The sequence below is a fragment of the Bos indicus genome, chromosome 19 (assembly GCF_029378745.1).
Source record: "Bos indicus isolate NIAB-ARS_2022 breed Sahiwal x Tharparkar chromosome 19, NIAB-ARS_B.indTharparkar_mat_pri_1.0, whole genome shotgun sequence".
Lineage (NCBI taxonomy): Eukaryota > Metazoa > Chordata > Mammalia > Artiodactyla > Bovidae > Bos > Bos indicus.
The window spans coordinates 58,170,079-58,185,052 of record NC_091778.1 but is presented as its reverse complement, the minus strand read 5'-3'; the positions used below and the strand labels follow the sequence as shown (position 1 = coordinate 58,185,052).

Genomic DNA, 14,974 nt, shown 5'->3' with positions numbered 1-14,974 from the left:
GTCCACTTCCTGCCCCGCAAGTCTGTCCTGTGACCCCAGACAACTTCGTATGTTCCACCTTGGCTCTGGTTCTCCCCGGGGTACACATCCCTCGGCCTGTGCCTTCCCCCGTCTTGGGCACCTCGCTGCCTACATTCAACTCAGAATAGCAGTTCCCAACCTTTTCATGCTCCGCCTCTGGACAGAGTCTACTCCCCTTTGAGAACCAGAGAAAGCCTGAGAACCGACAGGAGGTCAGAGGAGAAGACGCTGGGTGGAGGGATGAGGAGTGGGGAGCCTGGGGCTGAGAGGAGCCTCCTCCCCCACCAGTGGCACAGAGGGGTGATTGTCCAACAGGGGCCCCAGGGCACTGGCTCCTGGGCCTCTCCTGGATGCACGTGATGAGCAGGGGCCTCGTCACGGTGCAGAGATGAGGGAGGGGACGGCCCGCAGAGCGGAGACAGACGCCTTCACCGATGGGGCTTGTTCATGTGCCGTGCTGGACCTTTAAGCCCTGTTTTCCCAGGCACTGGGCTGGGGGTGGGGGGCCTGCTGTCCTGCCCTCGGGGAGGTTATTCCAGCTTCTCAAGCTGGTCTGCACACCCCAGGGTCTCCCACTGCTCCCCTGCAGATCCTGACTCCCCTCAGTTCTGCTCACAGGCAATAGACCTGCGTCCCAGTGCACAGCAGGCCTGGATGCCTGCCTGTCCCAGGAAGAAGCCCTGTGTTCTGACTGGCTTCCTCCACACAGCTCTTGGCAGCACCCAAAGGCCCAGCATTCGGCCTCAACATCCTGTTGTAGATCCACCCCGGGCTGCTGCCCTGCTCACTTCCGGCCTGGTCCAGACCCTTGAATCCCTGCTCCTCTGCCTGACCCACCAACATCTGTGACTGGACACGCTCATGCACTCTCCCAGCTTATGTTGGCTCCCCATCTATGGTCTCTTGGCGCGTATGACACCCCCTAGGCTTTCATCAGGCCTGGGATTTGGGGTTCCCGGTGTGCGTCCCGCTGGGCTGTGACCCCATGAATGCAGGGTCCTCATCCTGCCTCATGGCCCAGAGTCTTTCCACAATATGTGCGTGTTGCAGTTCAGCTACTGGGCTGTCGAGTGGATCAGCGATGAACGCCTCTCTCAGGTCTCCCCTGCTTTCAGAAGACTAAGTTCTCCAGTCCTGGTCTGTCTTTTCCTGCTCAGGCTGGGAAACAGGACTGGAGCATGATTCTTGGAGAACACGGCACCACCGGACCCTGCAGGCGTCTGCTCCCTAGTCTTCCCTGGATCCCCATCGAAAGTGCTCCCATGGCAGGACATCTTCATCTGGCCTTCCCTTTGCCCAAAGGCTCTTCCTCCAGATGCCCACAGGGCTCACTCCATTTCTTTCTTCTGATCTCCGTTAAATACAACCCTTTTCATGGAGCCTGACAGAAGTCACCCCTCACAACTGCACCAATAACACCTTACCTGATTTGATGTTATTCCAAGATACTCTTCACCTTGGACTTTGACATTTCTGCATGTCTGCATACCTGTATTCTTGTGTTTGTTAATTATCTGGGTCAACCACTGGTATGTGAGGGCCATAAAGCTGAGCTCTTGGGCTTCCGAGGCGGCTCAGTGGTAAAGAATCTGCCTGCTGATGCAGGAGACACGGGTTCCATCCCTGATCCAGGAAGATCCCACATGCCAGGGAGCAACTAAGCCTTTTGCCACAACTGATCAGCCTTTTCTCTAGAGCGAGGAAAGCCCAACTACTGAGGCTCTTGAGCCCTGGAACCCACGCTCCACAAAACGGGGCACCACCACCCAGGGAATCCTGCACACCACAACTACAGAGGAGCCCGCACAGCAGCAAAGACCCAGAGCAGGAAAGCAATTTTAATGTTCAAGGAAAACAATTTTTTAAAGCTGAGCTCTTTCTTCTGTTTGTTCATGGTTGGAACCATTGCCTGAATTAGTGCTTGCTACTTTGTTCATCTCTATACGTTTCCTGAATGAAAAGCTGGTGAAATTCCCCCGGGCTCAGCTGCTTCAAATGGACGAGTCATGACGATAACCTACCTTTCCGGGATGTTTGGTGCCCACAGGTTCATCATGATACACCTTGAAGTGAAATCGGTGGGCAGCCGACTCAAGCCTTTCTTTGTTGCTCTCAGTAGCAGAGACTAGGCTATTGAACAGAGGAAACAGTCATGGCCCCTCAATCTATTTCCAAACTTGAACCAGGCCTAAAACCACAGGCCTTGGATGATGGGCTGGGAAAGGGTTTCAGTTACTCTTGAACAGGAGGAAGGAAGGACTCTGTTACATTGCATAAACTGAGTAATCTTACTGTTCTACCAGCCATCACAAAGGACCTGAACACACTAACCAGTCTGACTGGGCATGAGGAGGGAATAACCAATTTTTCAGGCAACTCTGGATTCTGTTCTGAACTGACACCAATTGGGGAAGCCCAACATGACTCTTTGGTCCATTAGACAGAGCGGAGGCTTATGAAGGTGTGTGAACAATGGAATCTTGACTCAGAACTCAGTCTCAGTGGGCCCAAAGGACTCATGAATTTTCTGCATTGGTATTTCCTGAGCTTCAGAATGCATAATTAATTTAACGGATTCAGCAACTGGAAGATTCCCCATGGTGGATCCGAGCCCTGTGGAAGGTGAGGGATTGTGGTAGCACAGATGGTGGGGGAGACCATGGAACTGCCCGGATCCACCAAAACAGATCCAAAGGAAAGCTTGCACACTCCTGGGGATGAAGACTTCAGGGAGAGCGCCCGAGAGATCCATACATGAGCGATGCTCTGTGAGTTAACCCGAAGGTATGTCCTCAACGTTGATCTGCAGTTACAGTTCAGAAGAACCTATTGAGTAGCTTACATTTAGGATGTATGAGAACCATGTTCTAGGAAAAAAGTTACAAAGAAGTTCTGAGAGAGAGGTGGAGTGTGATACAGGACAGCTGGGCAGAGGGTCATTTCCATCCTGCGGCAGACTGCAGCATCGAAGAGGACGCGATGAACATGGGGGCTACTGGTTCTCGTAAATGGACTGCCTCCGCCGGTCCGCAGAGCTCCTCAGAGGCCTGTGGACCCAGAGGACAGCACTGAGCATGCCCAGGAGCAGGGGCACCTTCAGGAAGACCAGGAGCAGGCAGTGGGCGCTGCCCAGCAGGGGCCTGTGGGGGGCACGGGGACAGACAGGGAGCAGCATCCTTAGTGGGGACCCTGGTCCCTCAGTCCCTCCCCACCCCCGTCCCTGTGCCCTGAGTCCAGGACCATCCACGTAAGCATCATCCCCGGACAGGCAGCCCACCCTAAGGCCCTCTGCTCGCATGTCTCTGCTTATTAATAGCCCTGGGAATTAGGACTGTGAGCATGAGGGTGGACGGGGCCGTGAGAATCACGGGAGGGAGACCAGGGATCCTGGAGGGATCTAGGCAGAAGAAGGATTTTTTCCAAGGCCCTCCATGTGTGGGGTTAGCCTTTCCAGGGTATAGTAATCAGTAGTAGGCTTTTTTGTGTGATGTCTGCTCTCCTGTAAACAGATTTCCCAAAAAGAAAGGGACTGCTTTATTCACAGGGAGAAACTGGTACCAGTGTGATACCTCCAAAGACCCAAGGTCTGAGAGACGTGGGTTCGATCCCTAGGTCAGGAAGATCCTCTGAAGTAAGAACCTGCACCCACTCCAGTATTCTTGCGTGGAGGAGTCCATGGGCAGAGAGGCTTGCTAGTCTACAGTCCATGGAATCGCAAAGTATTGGATGTGACTTAGCATCTATGACGTATCTCCAAAGGTCAACACTTAAAAGTCTCTGTAATACTCTAATAATCATGGCTCATAGATGTTGGTGTTCAGCAGAAACCAATACAATTCTGTAAAACAATTACCCTCAATAAAAAAATAAATTAATTTTTTAAAGTTGTGATGTACCCTAAACTTTATAATCTAATATAAAATAAAAATTAAATTTAGAAAAGTTTTATGGTGAAAAGTCAAAGTGAAAAAAAAAAGTGCATGGTAGTTGATGGATGAATAAATGACCGCCTTAGTTCTCCCCGCCCTCTGACCCTGGGGCCTTCAACAGGAGATCACCAATGACCAGGGCTGGCGGGAGGCAGGGGACAGAGTGTAGCGGCCACCAATGCCCAGGAAACCTGCTTCCTCGCTGCCCTGGGCCGGGGTCCTGAAGGCTCCTTCTGTGGGACATTTGCACTCACTTTTCTCTCTTCCTGGAACCCTGAATGCCAGGGTCCTCAAATCCTGCAGGTGTCTCCTCAAATGATTCAGCCAGGCGTCCCTGATTATCATGTATTAAACAGCAAATCTAATCACCTTCCCACACACACTCTCACCGAACCCCAGCGGCTGGTATCTCTCCATAGTACTCATCCCAAACCACCATATTTACATAGGAGCTCTGTGTGGACTGGTCCAGGGCGTGACTTGCCCCTTACAGCACAACTCTCATCGGAGCCGGATCCTGCCTGGGTGGTCTTACTGCATCCACAGCAGAGCCCCAGGCACGCAGTGGGACCTTCACAGTCCGGTGTGGGAATAAACGAGGGGCCCGGAGACGGAAGACCCAAATCCCCGCCCTGTCCCCTCACCCAGAGGAGAAACCACCCAGGTGCCAATGTCCTGGGACGTGGCCCCTTACCGAGGAGCTTGGCCGGGATCGGGGGTCTCCTGAGCAGATGCGGTGCTCCAGGTGGGCACTGGCAGGATCATGGGAGAGCCTGGGGAGCCCGTGGGCCTCTCGGGGCCGCTGGCTGTAGCAGGGGCTGAGGGAGAAGCACAAGGCAGGCCCCGTTTCCTTCCCCGCGTCCCACACTCTGTCCCCGTGTGGCTGTGACTCACACAGTCAAGGTCACTCGGGCCATCTGGTCAGGGGTCCACCGCTCCCCATGGCCTCACCCAGGCCTGGCCAGACCCTGGGCCCCCCTCCCCCCACCCCTCCAGATGCACCCTGGGCAGGTGAGCACGGTCAATGCCAAGTGGAAAGCAAGAGGGACAGAGAGGGTCAGCCTGGAAGGGCAGGGCGAGTCCCAAGAGGGACAGAGTAGGGGCTCCGTTTCGCGTTTTCCTTGGGGTTACAAGAGAAGCCCCAGAACCCCAGGAGGTCCTTCCAGAACACTGGAGGGTCACTGGTGGCCTCTGGGCCAGCACAAGGGCAGGGTATGCACTGGAAGCGGGGATGGTGGTGAAGCCCGGTGCAGGTGCGGGCTCTGGAGCAGGTCCCACCCCTGGGCTCAGGGTAGGGCCCGTCTCAGTTCCTCAGGGCCCCGGGGTCAAGGCCGGCCTGTATGCAGTAAGGCCTTGTGAGAGTGCGCCCCCCGTAGGCAGAACCCTGCACAGGCCAGAAAGAGACACGGGCCCCTTGAGAGTGGACGTGCGCTTGTGAGGAGAGCAGGCAGCCTGGACCCCAGAGCAGGATGCCCGCCAGCCCGTGAAGCAGGAAGATGCCCACCTTGACGGTGTCCACGTGTAGCTCTAGGGTGGCCCCACTCACAGACAGAGATGTGCGTGTGTGCAAACAAGCATGGGCCCAAGACACCACCCATAGCCAGGCTCACCGCCCAACCCCCTCCTGGTCATCCTGGCCCAGCCTTTCTGTCCCACTTCCTTCCTGAGGGTCCAGGTGACCAGCCTGGTGCTGGAGTGACGGTGGAGGATGCTCACCTGGGATCACAGACACCTCCACCTCGAAGATGGGGTCAAATGTAGATAACACATCGATCCCACACCAGTACGTTCCCGCATCCTCTTCTCTGAGGTTCTCCAAGGTCACTGTGAAGGTGAGGCTTGCAGGATGGTCTCTGATGGACACGTGGCCCCTCCTCACTTCTCTCTCTGACTCTGTGGTCTCCACCATCCTCCACGATAACACACATGGGGGTTTGCACCAGTATTTGGTATTGTTTATGAATTCCTCCTGGTACTGACACTGCACGCTCAGGGATCTCCCCACGATGCCCGTCACTCTGCGGGGGCCGCTCAGGGACAAACAGCCTGGAAAACACAACCGGGTCTGGCTCTCCATCAGGTGGGCCTGGGTCAAAGGAATCCCAGATGCGGGTCCCTGAAGGGCCCGTGGGGTCTGGAGGAGGCCAAGGCAGAAAGGGAGCCTTCCTCACATCCAGGGGAGGAAGACAGGGAGGAGCTTCCCTCCTCACAGAGGAGAGGGTGTCCTTGGAGACAGAAGAGCCCAGGATGGGAAAACCTCCATGTGTGTGTGAGTGTGTGTGTGTGTGTGTGTGTGGTGCCACAAGAGGTCATCCCTGACTGTGACCATTAAGGTGTGACCATCACAGGCGCCCCCTCCCACCAGCACAGTGGGCCAGGGCTCACCTGCTTCATGCCCTGAACCCTCCTGCTTGCTGGTGAGATAGGCGGCAGCCCCTCCTGGAACTTCCCCCCACCCCCTGCTGCTGGCCCCACCCCCACCCCCCCAACCCTGTTGACCCAGCTCCGGCCCTGCCCCCTCCTCTCCCACAGGAAGGGCTGAGCCACCTACCTGGGAGCTGGAGCAGCAGCAGAGCTGAAGGCAGCCACCCGGCCCTGCCCCTCGGGGTCATTTCCCCAGTAGGGATGTCACCTGAAGCAGCGCCAGGCCAAGGAGAGGGACAAGGCTGAGCCTCTTCAGAGGAGTCCCTCCCAGTCCTCACTTCTGCTCCTCTGGGCCTCTCTGCTTCCTGGTCCCGGCCCAGGTCAGCTCAGGTGGTCCAGGGGGCAGGGGGCAGGAAGCTTAGGGGGAGGGGAACACAGTTGGTCCAGCCCGCTGCCCTCAGCTCCACCCAGTTCAGCGACTAGACACGTGCCGGGCCACTCGATCGGGGAGGCTGCTCACTCCTCGCCCAACCCACAGCAGATCATCTCTCAGTCTCACACGCCCGTCCACAAGCTGGGTTCCTCTTCCGTGGCACATCCCCGCCCTCTGCGATGCGTCATTTCATTGTGGTCAGGATGGGAAGTCTGAGGGTGGATGTCATGCTCATCCATCCTCCCCAGTCCTGGTGGTGACCAAGGGGTCACTGTCTCCCCACCTGCAGCTCTGGGCGACCACAAGACTCTGCCCCCACAGAACCCCAAATCCTCTTCCTTCCCCGGCAATTCTGCCTTGTGACCCCAGAGAACTTCCTACGTCCCACCTTGGCTCTGGTTCCCCCCAGGGTACACATCCCTCGGGCTGTGGCCTCCCCCCTCTAGGCCCCTCACTGCCCAAATACACACAGAACAGCGGTTGCAAACCCTCAAGACCCCTTCTTCACGCTCCGCCTCTGGGCAGAGTCTACTCCCCTTTGAGAAGCAGAGAGAGACTGACAATGGAGGCCAGGGGAGAGGACTCTGGATGAGAAGCTGGGGACCTGGGGGCTGAGGGGAGCCTCCTCCCCCATCAGTGGCACAGAGCGGGTGGGCGAGGGCACGGGCTGCTGGGGCCTCTCTGGATGCACGTGATGAGCAGGGGTCTCTTGACGGTGCCGAAATGAGGGAGGGGATGACCCGCAGAGAGGAGACAGACTGCCCATCCTCACTCACAGTGGCGTGCTCACGTGTGTGCAGAGCCAGCAAGTCAAATCTTCCTGGGCAGTGGGACCGGGTAACGGGGGAATGCAGTCCTGCCCTCGGGTAGGTTTTTTCAGCTTCTCAAGATTGTCTGCAGAAACCAGGGTCCCCCATTCCTCCCATGCGGGTCTTGACTCTCCCCAGTTCCTAGGCTCGGGCAGTAGACCTGGGTCCCAGTGCGCAGCTGGAGGCATGCAGTAGAGCCGGCTCACTCTGCTTGATCGATCACCGATCACCCCCCTGACCCCTGCCCATCTCCAGATGAAGCCCCGTGTTCTGACCAGGTCTCTCCCACAGCTCATGGCAGCACGCCAAGGCCCAGAACTCAGCCACCTCATCCTGACTCCAGCTCCACCCCCAGGCTGCCACTCTCCCCACGTTGACCCACAGCTAACACCCTTGACTCTACAGCTTCCTTGACCCTCCCAGATTAGGTTGGTTCTCTTGTTATGTGTCCTGTTGGACCATTTGAACCCCCTCTTGGATTTATCTCCTGGGATTTGTGGCTCCCTGTGTGTCTCCATCTGGGCTGTGGCCCCACGAGTTGATGGTCCCCATCTTGCCTGAAGCCCAGTGTCTTTCCAGCATAGCCTGTGGCAATTCAGCTAAGGGATCAATGACTGAATTCCTCTCTCAGGACTCCCCTGCTCTCAGGAAACTAGGTTCTCCAATCCTGGTTTTCCTTTTTCTACTCAGGCTGGTGAACACGACTGGACCATGATCTTGGAGAACATGGCTCCAGTGGACCCTGCAAGGATCTGCCCTCTGCTCATCCCTGGATCCGCTTAGAAAACGCTCCCAAGGCAGGACATTTACACCTGCAGTCCCCTTTGCCTGAGGGCTCTTCTTCCAGGCGCCCACAGGGCTCACTGTATTACTTTCTTCTGGACTTGGTTAAACATCACCCTCTTCACGAGGCTGATAGGACTCATCCCTTGCTGTCTCACCAACAGCACCTCCTCTTATCTTACGTTACTACAAGATACTCTTCAGTGTGGACCTGGACATCTGCATGTCTGCATACCTGGCTATTGTGCCTGTTTTCTCTCTGTCCACCAACTGGAATGTGAGCACCAAAAGCTGGGCTCTGTCTTCTGTTTAATCATGGTTGGAAGCAACGCCTAGGTTAGTGGTTACTACTTTGGTCCTCTCCCCATATATTTGCTGCATGAAAAGTGGCTGCAAGTCCCCAGGTCCTGGCCGCTTCAGATAGATGAGTCAAGATGATAACCTGCCTCTCAGAGATCTTTGCTGCTGGCAAGTTCATCACGATGCAGTTTGAACCAAAACTGTGGGCAGCCTATCCAGGTTTTTGTCTCTACAAGTCATGGAGATTAAGCTATTGACTAGAAGACTCACCCCTGCCCCCTCATTGATTTAAAAACTTGAACCAGGTCTACCACCATGGGCCTTGAATGACGAGGTGAGGGTGGGGCTTGAGTTACCTTTGAACAGGAGGAAGGAAGGATTCTGTGATGGTTGCATAAATTTTGTACTGTTATTCTTCTACCAGCCATCCACAAAGGACCTAAACACACTAACCAGTTTGACTGGGCATGGGGAGGGGAATAAGCTGATTTTCCATGCAATGGTGGATTCTGTTCTGAATTCACACCAATTGGAGAAACCCAACATGGCCCTTTGGTCCATTAGACAGGACAGTGGGGTGTGGAGGTTCGTGCAGAATGGAGTTTGGATTCAGGTCCCATGCATGCTGGCCCCCTGGACCATCAAATCTCTGCATTGCTATTTATTTCCTGAGCTTCAGAATGCATACTTAAATAGACACACTCAGCAACTGGAAGATTCCCCACGATGGATCCGAGACCTGTGGAGGGTGGGTGATTATGGTAGCATGGATCATGTGGGAAACCACGGAACTGCCTGGATCCATCAAAACAGACCCAAAAGCAAGATTCCCACAGTCCTGGGGTTTGAAGACTGCAGAGAGAGCGCCTGAGAGTTCAGTGCATGAATGATGCTCCACAGATGAGCTGGAAGCTCTGTACTCGATATTGATCTGTGGGTACAGTTCAGAAGCACCTATTGAGGAAGTATGCTTTTGGTTTTAGAGAATCATGGGCAAGGAAAGAAAGCTACAAGGAAATCCACAAACACAGTATTCTGAAAGAGAGGTAGAGGGTGATACAGGACAGACGGACAGAAGGTCACTTCCATCCAGTGGTCCGACTGCATCATCGAAGAGGACACGATGAACATGAGGGCTACCAGTTCTCGTAAATGGACTGACTCTGCCTGTCCGGAGAGCTCCTCAGAGGCCTGTTGACCCAGAGGGCAGCACCCAGCATGCCCAGGAGCAGGGGTACCTTCAGGAAGACCAGGAGCAGGAAGTGGACGCTGCCCAGCAGGGGCCTGTGGAGGACACGGGGACGGAGAGTGAGCAGCATCCTCGGGGAGGCCCTGGTGTCTCCACCTTGCTTGCCCCGCGTCCACATTGCCCCCACAGATTCTGTGGCTACAAGAATCTATACAAGGATCAACCCGACACAGAGCAGCCTCACCTGAAGGACTTCTGGACCCTGATCTCAAGAATTGCCCCTGAGACTTAGGACTGTGGACATAAGGGTGGATGCCGCCATGAGAATCATGTGAGGGAGACTGGAGATCCAAGGGGGACCTGGGCATTAGGAGGTTTTTCTATTTGTGCCCTCCTCATGGGGGCTTCCCCAGCAGCTCAGAGGGTAGAGAATCTGCCTACCATGCAGGAGAGACCCAGGTTCGATCCCTGGCTCAGGAAGATCCCCTCAATAAGAGAATGGATACCCACTCCAGTTTTCCTGCCTGGAGAATCCCATGGACAGAGGAACCTGGTGGGCTACAGTCCGTGGGGGTCGCAAAGAGTCAGACAGGACTGAAACAACTAACACGCTCCTCAGGTGGGGTTTTGCAGTCTAGGGTACAGAACCCAACACTGGGGAGACTTGGTTGATGTCTGTTAGCCAAAAGAGCACAGCCGCCTTGAGTGCAGGGACTGTTCTGTCTTATTCAGTGAGCAGCCGGGACCTGCCCAGGGTCTCCAAAGCTCCAGTCCTTTAAAGTCCTTGGCTGATGAAAGAGTGAGCCCCTCAGCTCTGCACCCTCACAGGCCAGGGCTCTTCAGCAAGATGATACAGATGACCAGGGCTCCAGGGGACAGAGGGGTCACCAACGCCCAGAGCGTCTGTTCCTGCCGTGCCCTGGGCTGGGGGCCTTTTGTTCAGCCTGCCCCACCTTGTGCCCGCTGCCTCATTTCTGAGGATCCCGGCATGCCTGGCTCCCAGATCCTGCAGGCCTCCATTCAAGCGTCTGTAATCAATTAGGGGCCCTCTCATCATTGTGTTTTAACCAGCAAACTCCACCAGCCTCCCACACATGCTGGCCCCTCCACAGGTGGCATTTTCCTCCAAGCACTCATCAGTAGATGGTGTATTTACACAACCGACGTGCCGATCTGCTCACCGTGTGAATCGCCACTTAGAACACGGCTCTGTCAGGGCAGGACTGTGTCTGTGTGCTTTGCTGCTGGATCCCAAGTCAACGAGAGCTCCAGGCACTTAGTAGGACCTTTACTGCTTGTTACAGAATTTGTTGAATAAGTTAGGGTCCTTGGTGAAGGGAGACTTGCCTATTACTCCCCGGTCTCACCTAGAAATCACCCAGGTGAGATGTCCTGGGATGGGGGTCCCTTACCGATGCGCTTGGCCGGGATCAGGGGCCTCCTGCCTGGACACGGCTCTCCAGGTGGGCGCTGCCAAGGTAGTGGGAGACTCCGGGGTGCTTGTGGACCTCTTGGGGCTGGTGGTTGTCATAGAGACTGAGGGAGAAACACAAGTCAGGCCCTGTTTCACCCCCTGGGTACCCGCCTCTATCCCAGTGTGGTTCTGACTCACAGTCAAGGTCACTCACAACATCTGGATGGACGTGCTGTGTGCTCACGGGCACACCCAGGCCTGACCAACACCCTGGGCCCCCCTCCCTGCCCCTCTCCAGATGCCCCTTGGCCAGGTGGGCACTGTCAGAGGCATATGGCCCTGCTCCCCGGGGGATCTGAGAGTGTGGAGAGGGCACTTGGCTCCAGGTCACCCCCAGGCACAGCGACACCTCTGTCCTCCTGGCCCACCCTGCCAGGGGACAAACGGGGTGACACGTATTCTTTTGGGATTAACACAGAGGGACGGGGCAGACAGTGCCGGGCAAGGGGAGTGGCTGGAGCGAAGCTCAGATCAAAGTCCTGCAGCTGAGCCTGAGCTGAATCAGGAGACCCCGTGTCATCTGTCAGCCAGGCCCAGGGCCCCAGGCAGTCCTCTCCATGGGAGGGCGTGACCAGAAAGATCTAGAGAGATATCAACCTGGTGGACCCCGTGAAATGTGGCCTCTCCTGAGGTAAGTGGACAGAGCCCTTCCCCGACACACCCCGCGGAGCCAGTAACTCTCGGTTCCTTTCTTGTAAACAGAAACATACAAAGGAAACCTCCCTCGTGAGAGAGAAGCCTCGGCCAACAGGAAGGAACTCAGGGAGCCAGGCACAACCTCAGAACAAGAAGTCAAGGGGAGAAAGCGAATATATGGGCATAGTATCGTGACTGGGTCCTTAGGAAACCAGAGCAGCCTTCTGTTAAAGACTTACTGGGGCTTCCCTGGCAGTCCAGTGGCAGAGAATCTGCCTTCCAACGCAGGGGACGTGGGTCCAATCCTTGTCAGGGAAGATCCCACACGCCACTAGGCATGAACAACAACTGAGCCCAGGCTCTAGAGCCCGTCCTCCGCAGCAGGAGAAGCCACGGCAGCGAGAAGCCCGAGCGCCACGGCAAAGAGCAGGCCCTGCTTGCTGCAACCAGAGAAGGCCCGCGTGCAGCAACCAAGACCCAGCACAGCCAAAGAAAGAAAGAAAAGTGTAAAGATTCATTTGCAGCACGTGGCGGTCCGCTGAGGGCCTTAACACCTCCTAAGAGCCCTGTTCCTCATCCTTCTCTGCCCAACGGGCTCCTCTGGGTTTCCTCCTCGGGTGCCAGGTGCCGGAGGAAGAGGGTTAGGCAAGGTCAGGCTGGAGGCGGGAGGGGTCTCCAAAGCATCCAGAGCCCCACGTGGGCTCCGGGACTCCACCTCCCCCCTCTTGCGGCTGCTGCAGACCCCCAGGACCACCACCGCGAGGCTGGGGCCCCAGGAGCCCTCCACGACACTGCAGTGCCCCCTGCTGGCCCTGCTGGTCCCCGCCCCATAAGGCTGGCCAGAGAAGTCCAGGAAGAGACACAGGGTCACCTTCAGAGTGGACCTGACCCTTGTGAAGATGGCAAGGCAGCAGGCCCCCAGATTCAGGGCGTTTCCCCCTCCCTTTCCACCCAGGAGAGCTTCAGGTGTGAGGGTGTGTCGGGGTGGACACAGAGAGGGTCTCGAAGAACCAGAGGTGGACGTGTGCTGTGTGCCTGCCGACCACTCAGAGCCTGGGTCCTGATCACTGACCCTCGACACCCTCTGCTCCAGGTCCTTCCTGAGGGTCAGGGTCCCAGGTACGTCAGCAGCCCTAGAGCTGGTGTCTCAGGCTCACCTGGGATCACAGACACCTCCACCTGGAAGGTGGGGTCACGTGAAAGTGGCACATAGATCCCACATCCGTACGTTCCCGCATCCTCCTCTCTGAGGCTCTCCAAGGTCACTGTGAAGGTGAGGCTTGCAGGACGGTCTCTGATGGACACGCGGCCCCTCCTCACTTCTCTCTCTGACTCTCTGGTCTCCACAATCTTCCACGGTGACACACACGGGTGTTTGCACCAGTATTTGATGTCGTCCACGAATGCTTCCTGGTACTGACACTCCACGCTCATGGATCCCCCCACGATGCCTGTCACGCTTCGGGGGCCACTCAGGGACAAACAGCCTGTAAAACACAACCGAGTCCAGCTCCATCGAGTGAGTCTGGGTCTGGGGAGCCCTGGATGCAGGTCCATCGAGGGCCCGTGGGGTCTGGAGGAGGCCAAGGCAGGAGGCAGGCCCTTCCTCAGACCCAGGTGTGGAGGAATGGGGAAGGAGGTCCCTCCTCACAGAGGAGAGGGTTCCGTGGAGACAGAAAACTCAGGGTGTGTGTGCGTGTGTATGTGAGTATGTGTGTGTGTGTGTGTGGTGCCCCAAGAGGTCATCTCTGACTGTGACTGTTGAGGTTTGACCCTCACAGGCGCCCCCTCCCACCAGCACAGTGGACCAGGCTCACCTGCTTCGCACCCTGAACCCTCCTGCTCGCTGCTGAGACAGGCGACAGCCCTTCTGGAACCTTTTCTCCGTCCCCCGCTGCTGGCCCCCCACTCACCCAGCTCCAGCCCTGCCCCTCCCCTCCCCCAGGAAGGGCTGACTACCTACCTGGGAGCTGGAGCAGCAGCAGAGCTGAAGGCAGCCACCCGGCCCTGCCCCTCGGGGTCATTTCCCCGGCAGGGATGCCACCTGCAGCAGCGCCAGGCCCCGGGCAGGGACAGGGTCAGGCCTCCTCAGGGGATTCCCCCCCGATGCCCACTTCTGCTCCTCTGGGCCTCTCTGCTCCTGGCCCAGCCCTGTCCCTGGTCTCCACAGTCCTCCTGGCAGCCAGTACTGAGCCGCGTGCAGAAATCTCGGGGTGAGGAGCAGAAGGGCCGTGCAACGCCAGCCGGTGACCCCCGGCTTCTCTCAGTCTCGTGACTGGACGTCCGCGGTCACCTTCTGAGGATGAGCGGCCCACTCTGCTCAGCCCACAGCTGCCCCTGTGGGTCTCACGCGCGCCCCCCAACACCTGGGCCACGCTGGGCTCTTTCTCCGAGGTGCGTCCCACCCTTGGTGATACATCATTTCCTCTGTGGTCAGGGTGGACGGCTCCGGGGCAGGTGCCAGTTTCCTCCATCCTCCCTGGCCTGGGTGGTGACCACAGTGGGTCTGTGTCCTGCCAACCTGCAGACCCAGGCACCCGTGAGAGCGTGCTTCCAGAAGGTCCTGTCTTGGGTCCAAGAGCAAATCCCATAGCCCATGGCTTCCCTCCCAGTGTGTCTCCTGGATCCCTGACACAGACGGGGAGCCGCTGACCCCAACCCTCCACGTCCCTCATTTTTTACTCTTGAGAGTGGACTACATCGTGAGCCTCAGCACAGAGAACTGAGTGTGAGCGAGGGCAGTTCAGTGGTGAAAGATGCTAAGGGGAAAGCTGGGACCCAGGGAACTCACTCCAGCCCTTTACCCTCCACCCAACGGCGTGGAGGGGGCGGCTGTATAATATGGGGGCGGTCTGCCCGAAGACACCCGAGCTGGCCTCTCTTTAAGTTCGCAGTGATGAGCAGAGATGCAGAGAGGGGGGTGGTCCTTCCCAGGAGGTGGGCAGGCAGGTCTGTCCTCACTCAGAGTGACTCGTCCTCATGACGTCATGGTTTAGGGTCGGTTTCCCCTGGGATTGACAGGCAGGTCGGTCCAGA

General features: G+C 56.9%; 2 protein-coding genes across 4 annotated transcripts; both read right to left on the bottom strand.

The window, feature by feature from the left end:
- Window positions 1-1,845: 1,845 nt before the first annotated feature.
- Window positions 1,846-7,080, bottom strand: LOC109574469 (CMRF35-like molecule 6). 3 transcript variants are annotated; one of them, XM_019982505.2, is made up of 4 exons: window positions 6,502-7,080; window positions 5,667-5,996; window positions 4,645-4,768; window positions 1,846-3,068 (listed from the first exon to the last, which is right to left on the bottom strand). In XM_019982505.2, the coding sequence occupies exons 1-4, from the start codon at window positions 6,560-6,562 to the stop codon at window positions 3,014-3,016; spliced, it is 570 nt and encodes a 189-aa protein (XP_019838064.2). In that variant the 5' UTR covers window positions 6,563-7,080; the 3' UTR covers window positions 1,846-3,013. The 3 variants fall into 3 exon arrangements, with proteins under 3 accessions (XP_019838064.2, XP_019838063.2, XP_070630237.1); XM_019982504.2 differs by having other exon boundaries at window positions 1,846-3,161; window positions 6,502-7,074; XM_070774136.1 differs by having other exon boundaries at window positions 1,846-3,161; window positions 5,667-6,015; window positions 6,502-7,073.
- A 378-nt stretch (window positions 7,081-7,458) lies between these two features.
- Window positions 7,459-13,804, bottom strand: LOC139177647 (CMRF35-like molecule 6). Its single transcript, XM_070774135.1, has 3 exons — window positions 13,096-13,804; window positions 11,241-11,364; window positions 7,459-9,923 (listed from the first exon to the last, which is right to left on the bottom strand). Exons 1-3 carry the CDS (start codon window positions 13,493-13,495, stop codon window positions 9,776-9,778), a joined length of 672 nt encoding a protein of 223 aa, XP_070630236.1. The 5' UTR covers window positions 13,496-13,804; the 3' UTR covers window positions 7,459-9,775.
- Window positions 13,805-14,974: the final 1,170 nt, after the last annotated feature.

Bases quoted from the DNA above. Each gene is read 5' to 3' on its own strand.
- LOC109574469 (XM_019982504.2), bottom strand. From the start codon at position 6,562: ATGACCCCGAGGGGCAGGGCCGGGTGGCTGCCTTCAGCTCTGCTGCTG. The intron at 4,769-5,666 runs GTGAGCATCCTC...CTTCTCCCTCAG, and splicing joins GGAGGTGTCTGTGATCCCAG to CCCCTGCTACAGCCAGCGGC. The intron at 3,162-4,644 runs GTAAGGGGCCAC...TGCCCCCCACAG, and splicing joins GATCCCGGCCAAGCTCCTCG to GCCCCTGCTGGGCAGCGCCC.
- LOC139177647 (XM_070774135.1), bottom strand. From the start codon at position 13,495: ATGGACCTGCATCCAGGGCTCCCCAGACCCAGACTCACTCGATGGAGC. The intron at 11,365-13,095 runs GTGAGCCTGAGA...TTTCTCCCTCAG, and splicing joins GGAGGTGTCTGTGATCCCAG to TCTCTATGACAACCACCAGC. The intron at 9,924-11,240 runs GTAAGGGACCCC...TGTCCTCCACAG, and splicing joins GATCCCGGCCAAGCGCATCG to GCCCCTGCTGGGCAGCGTCC.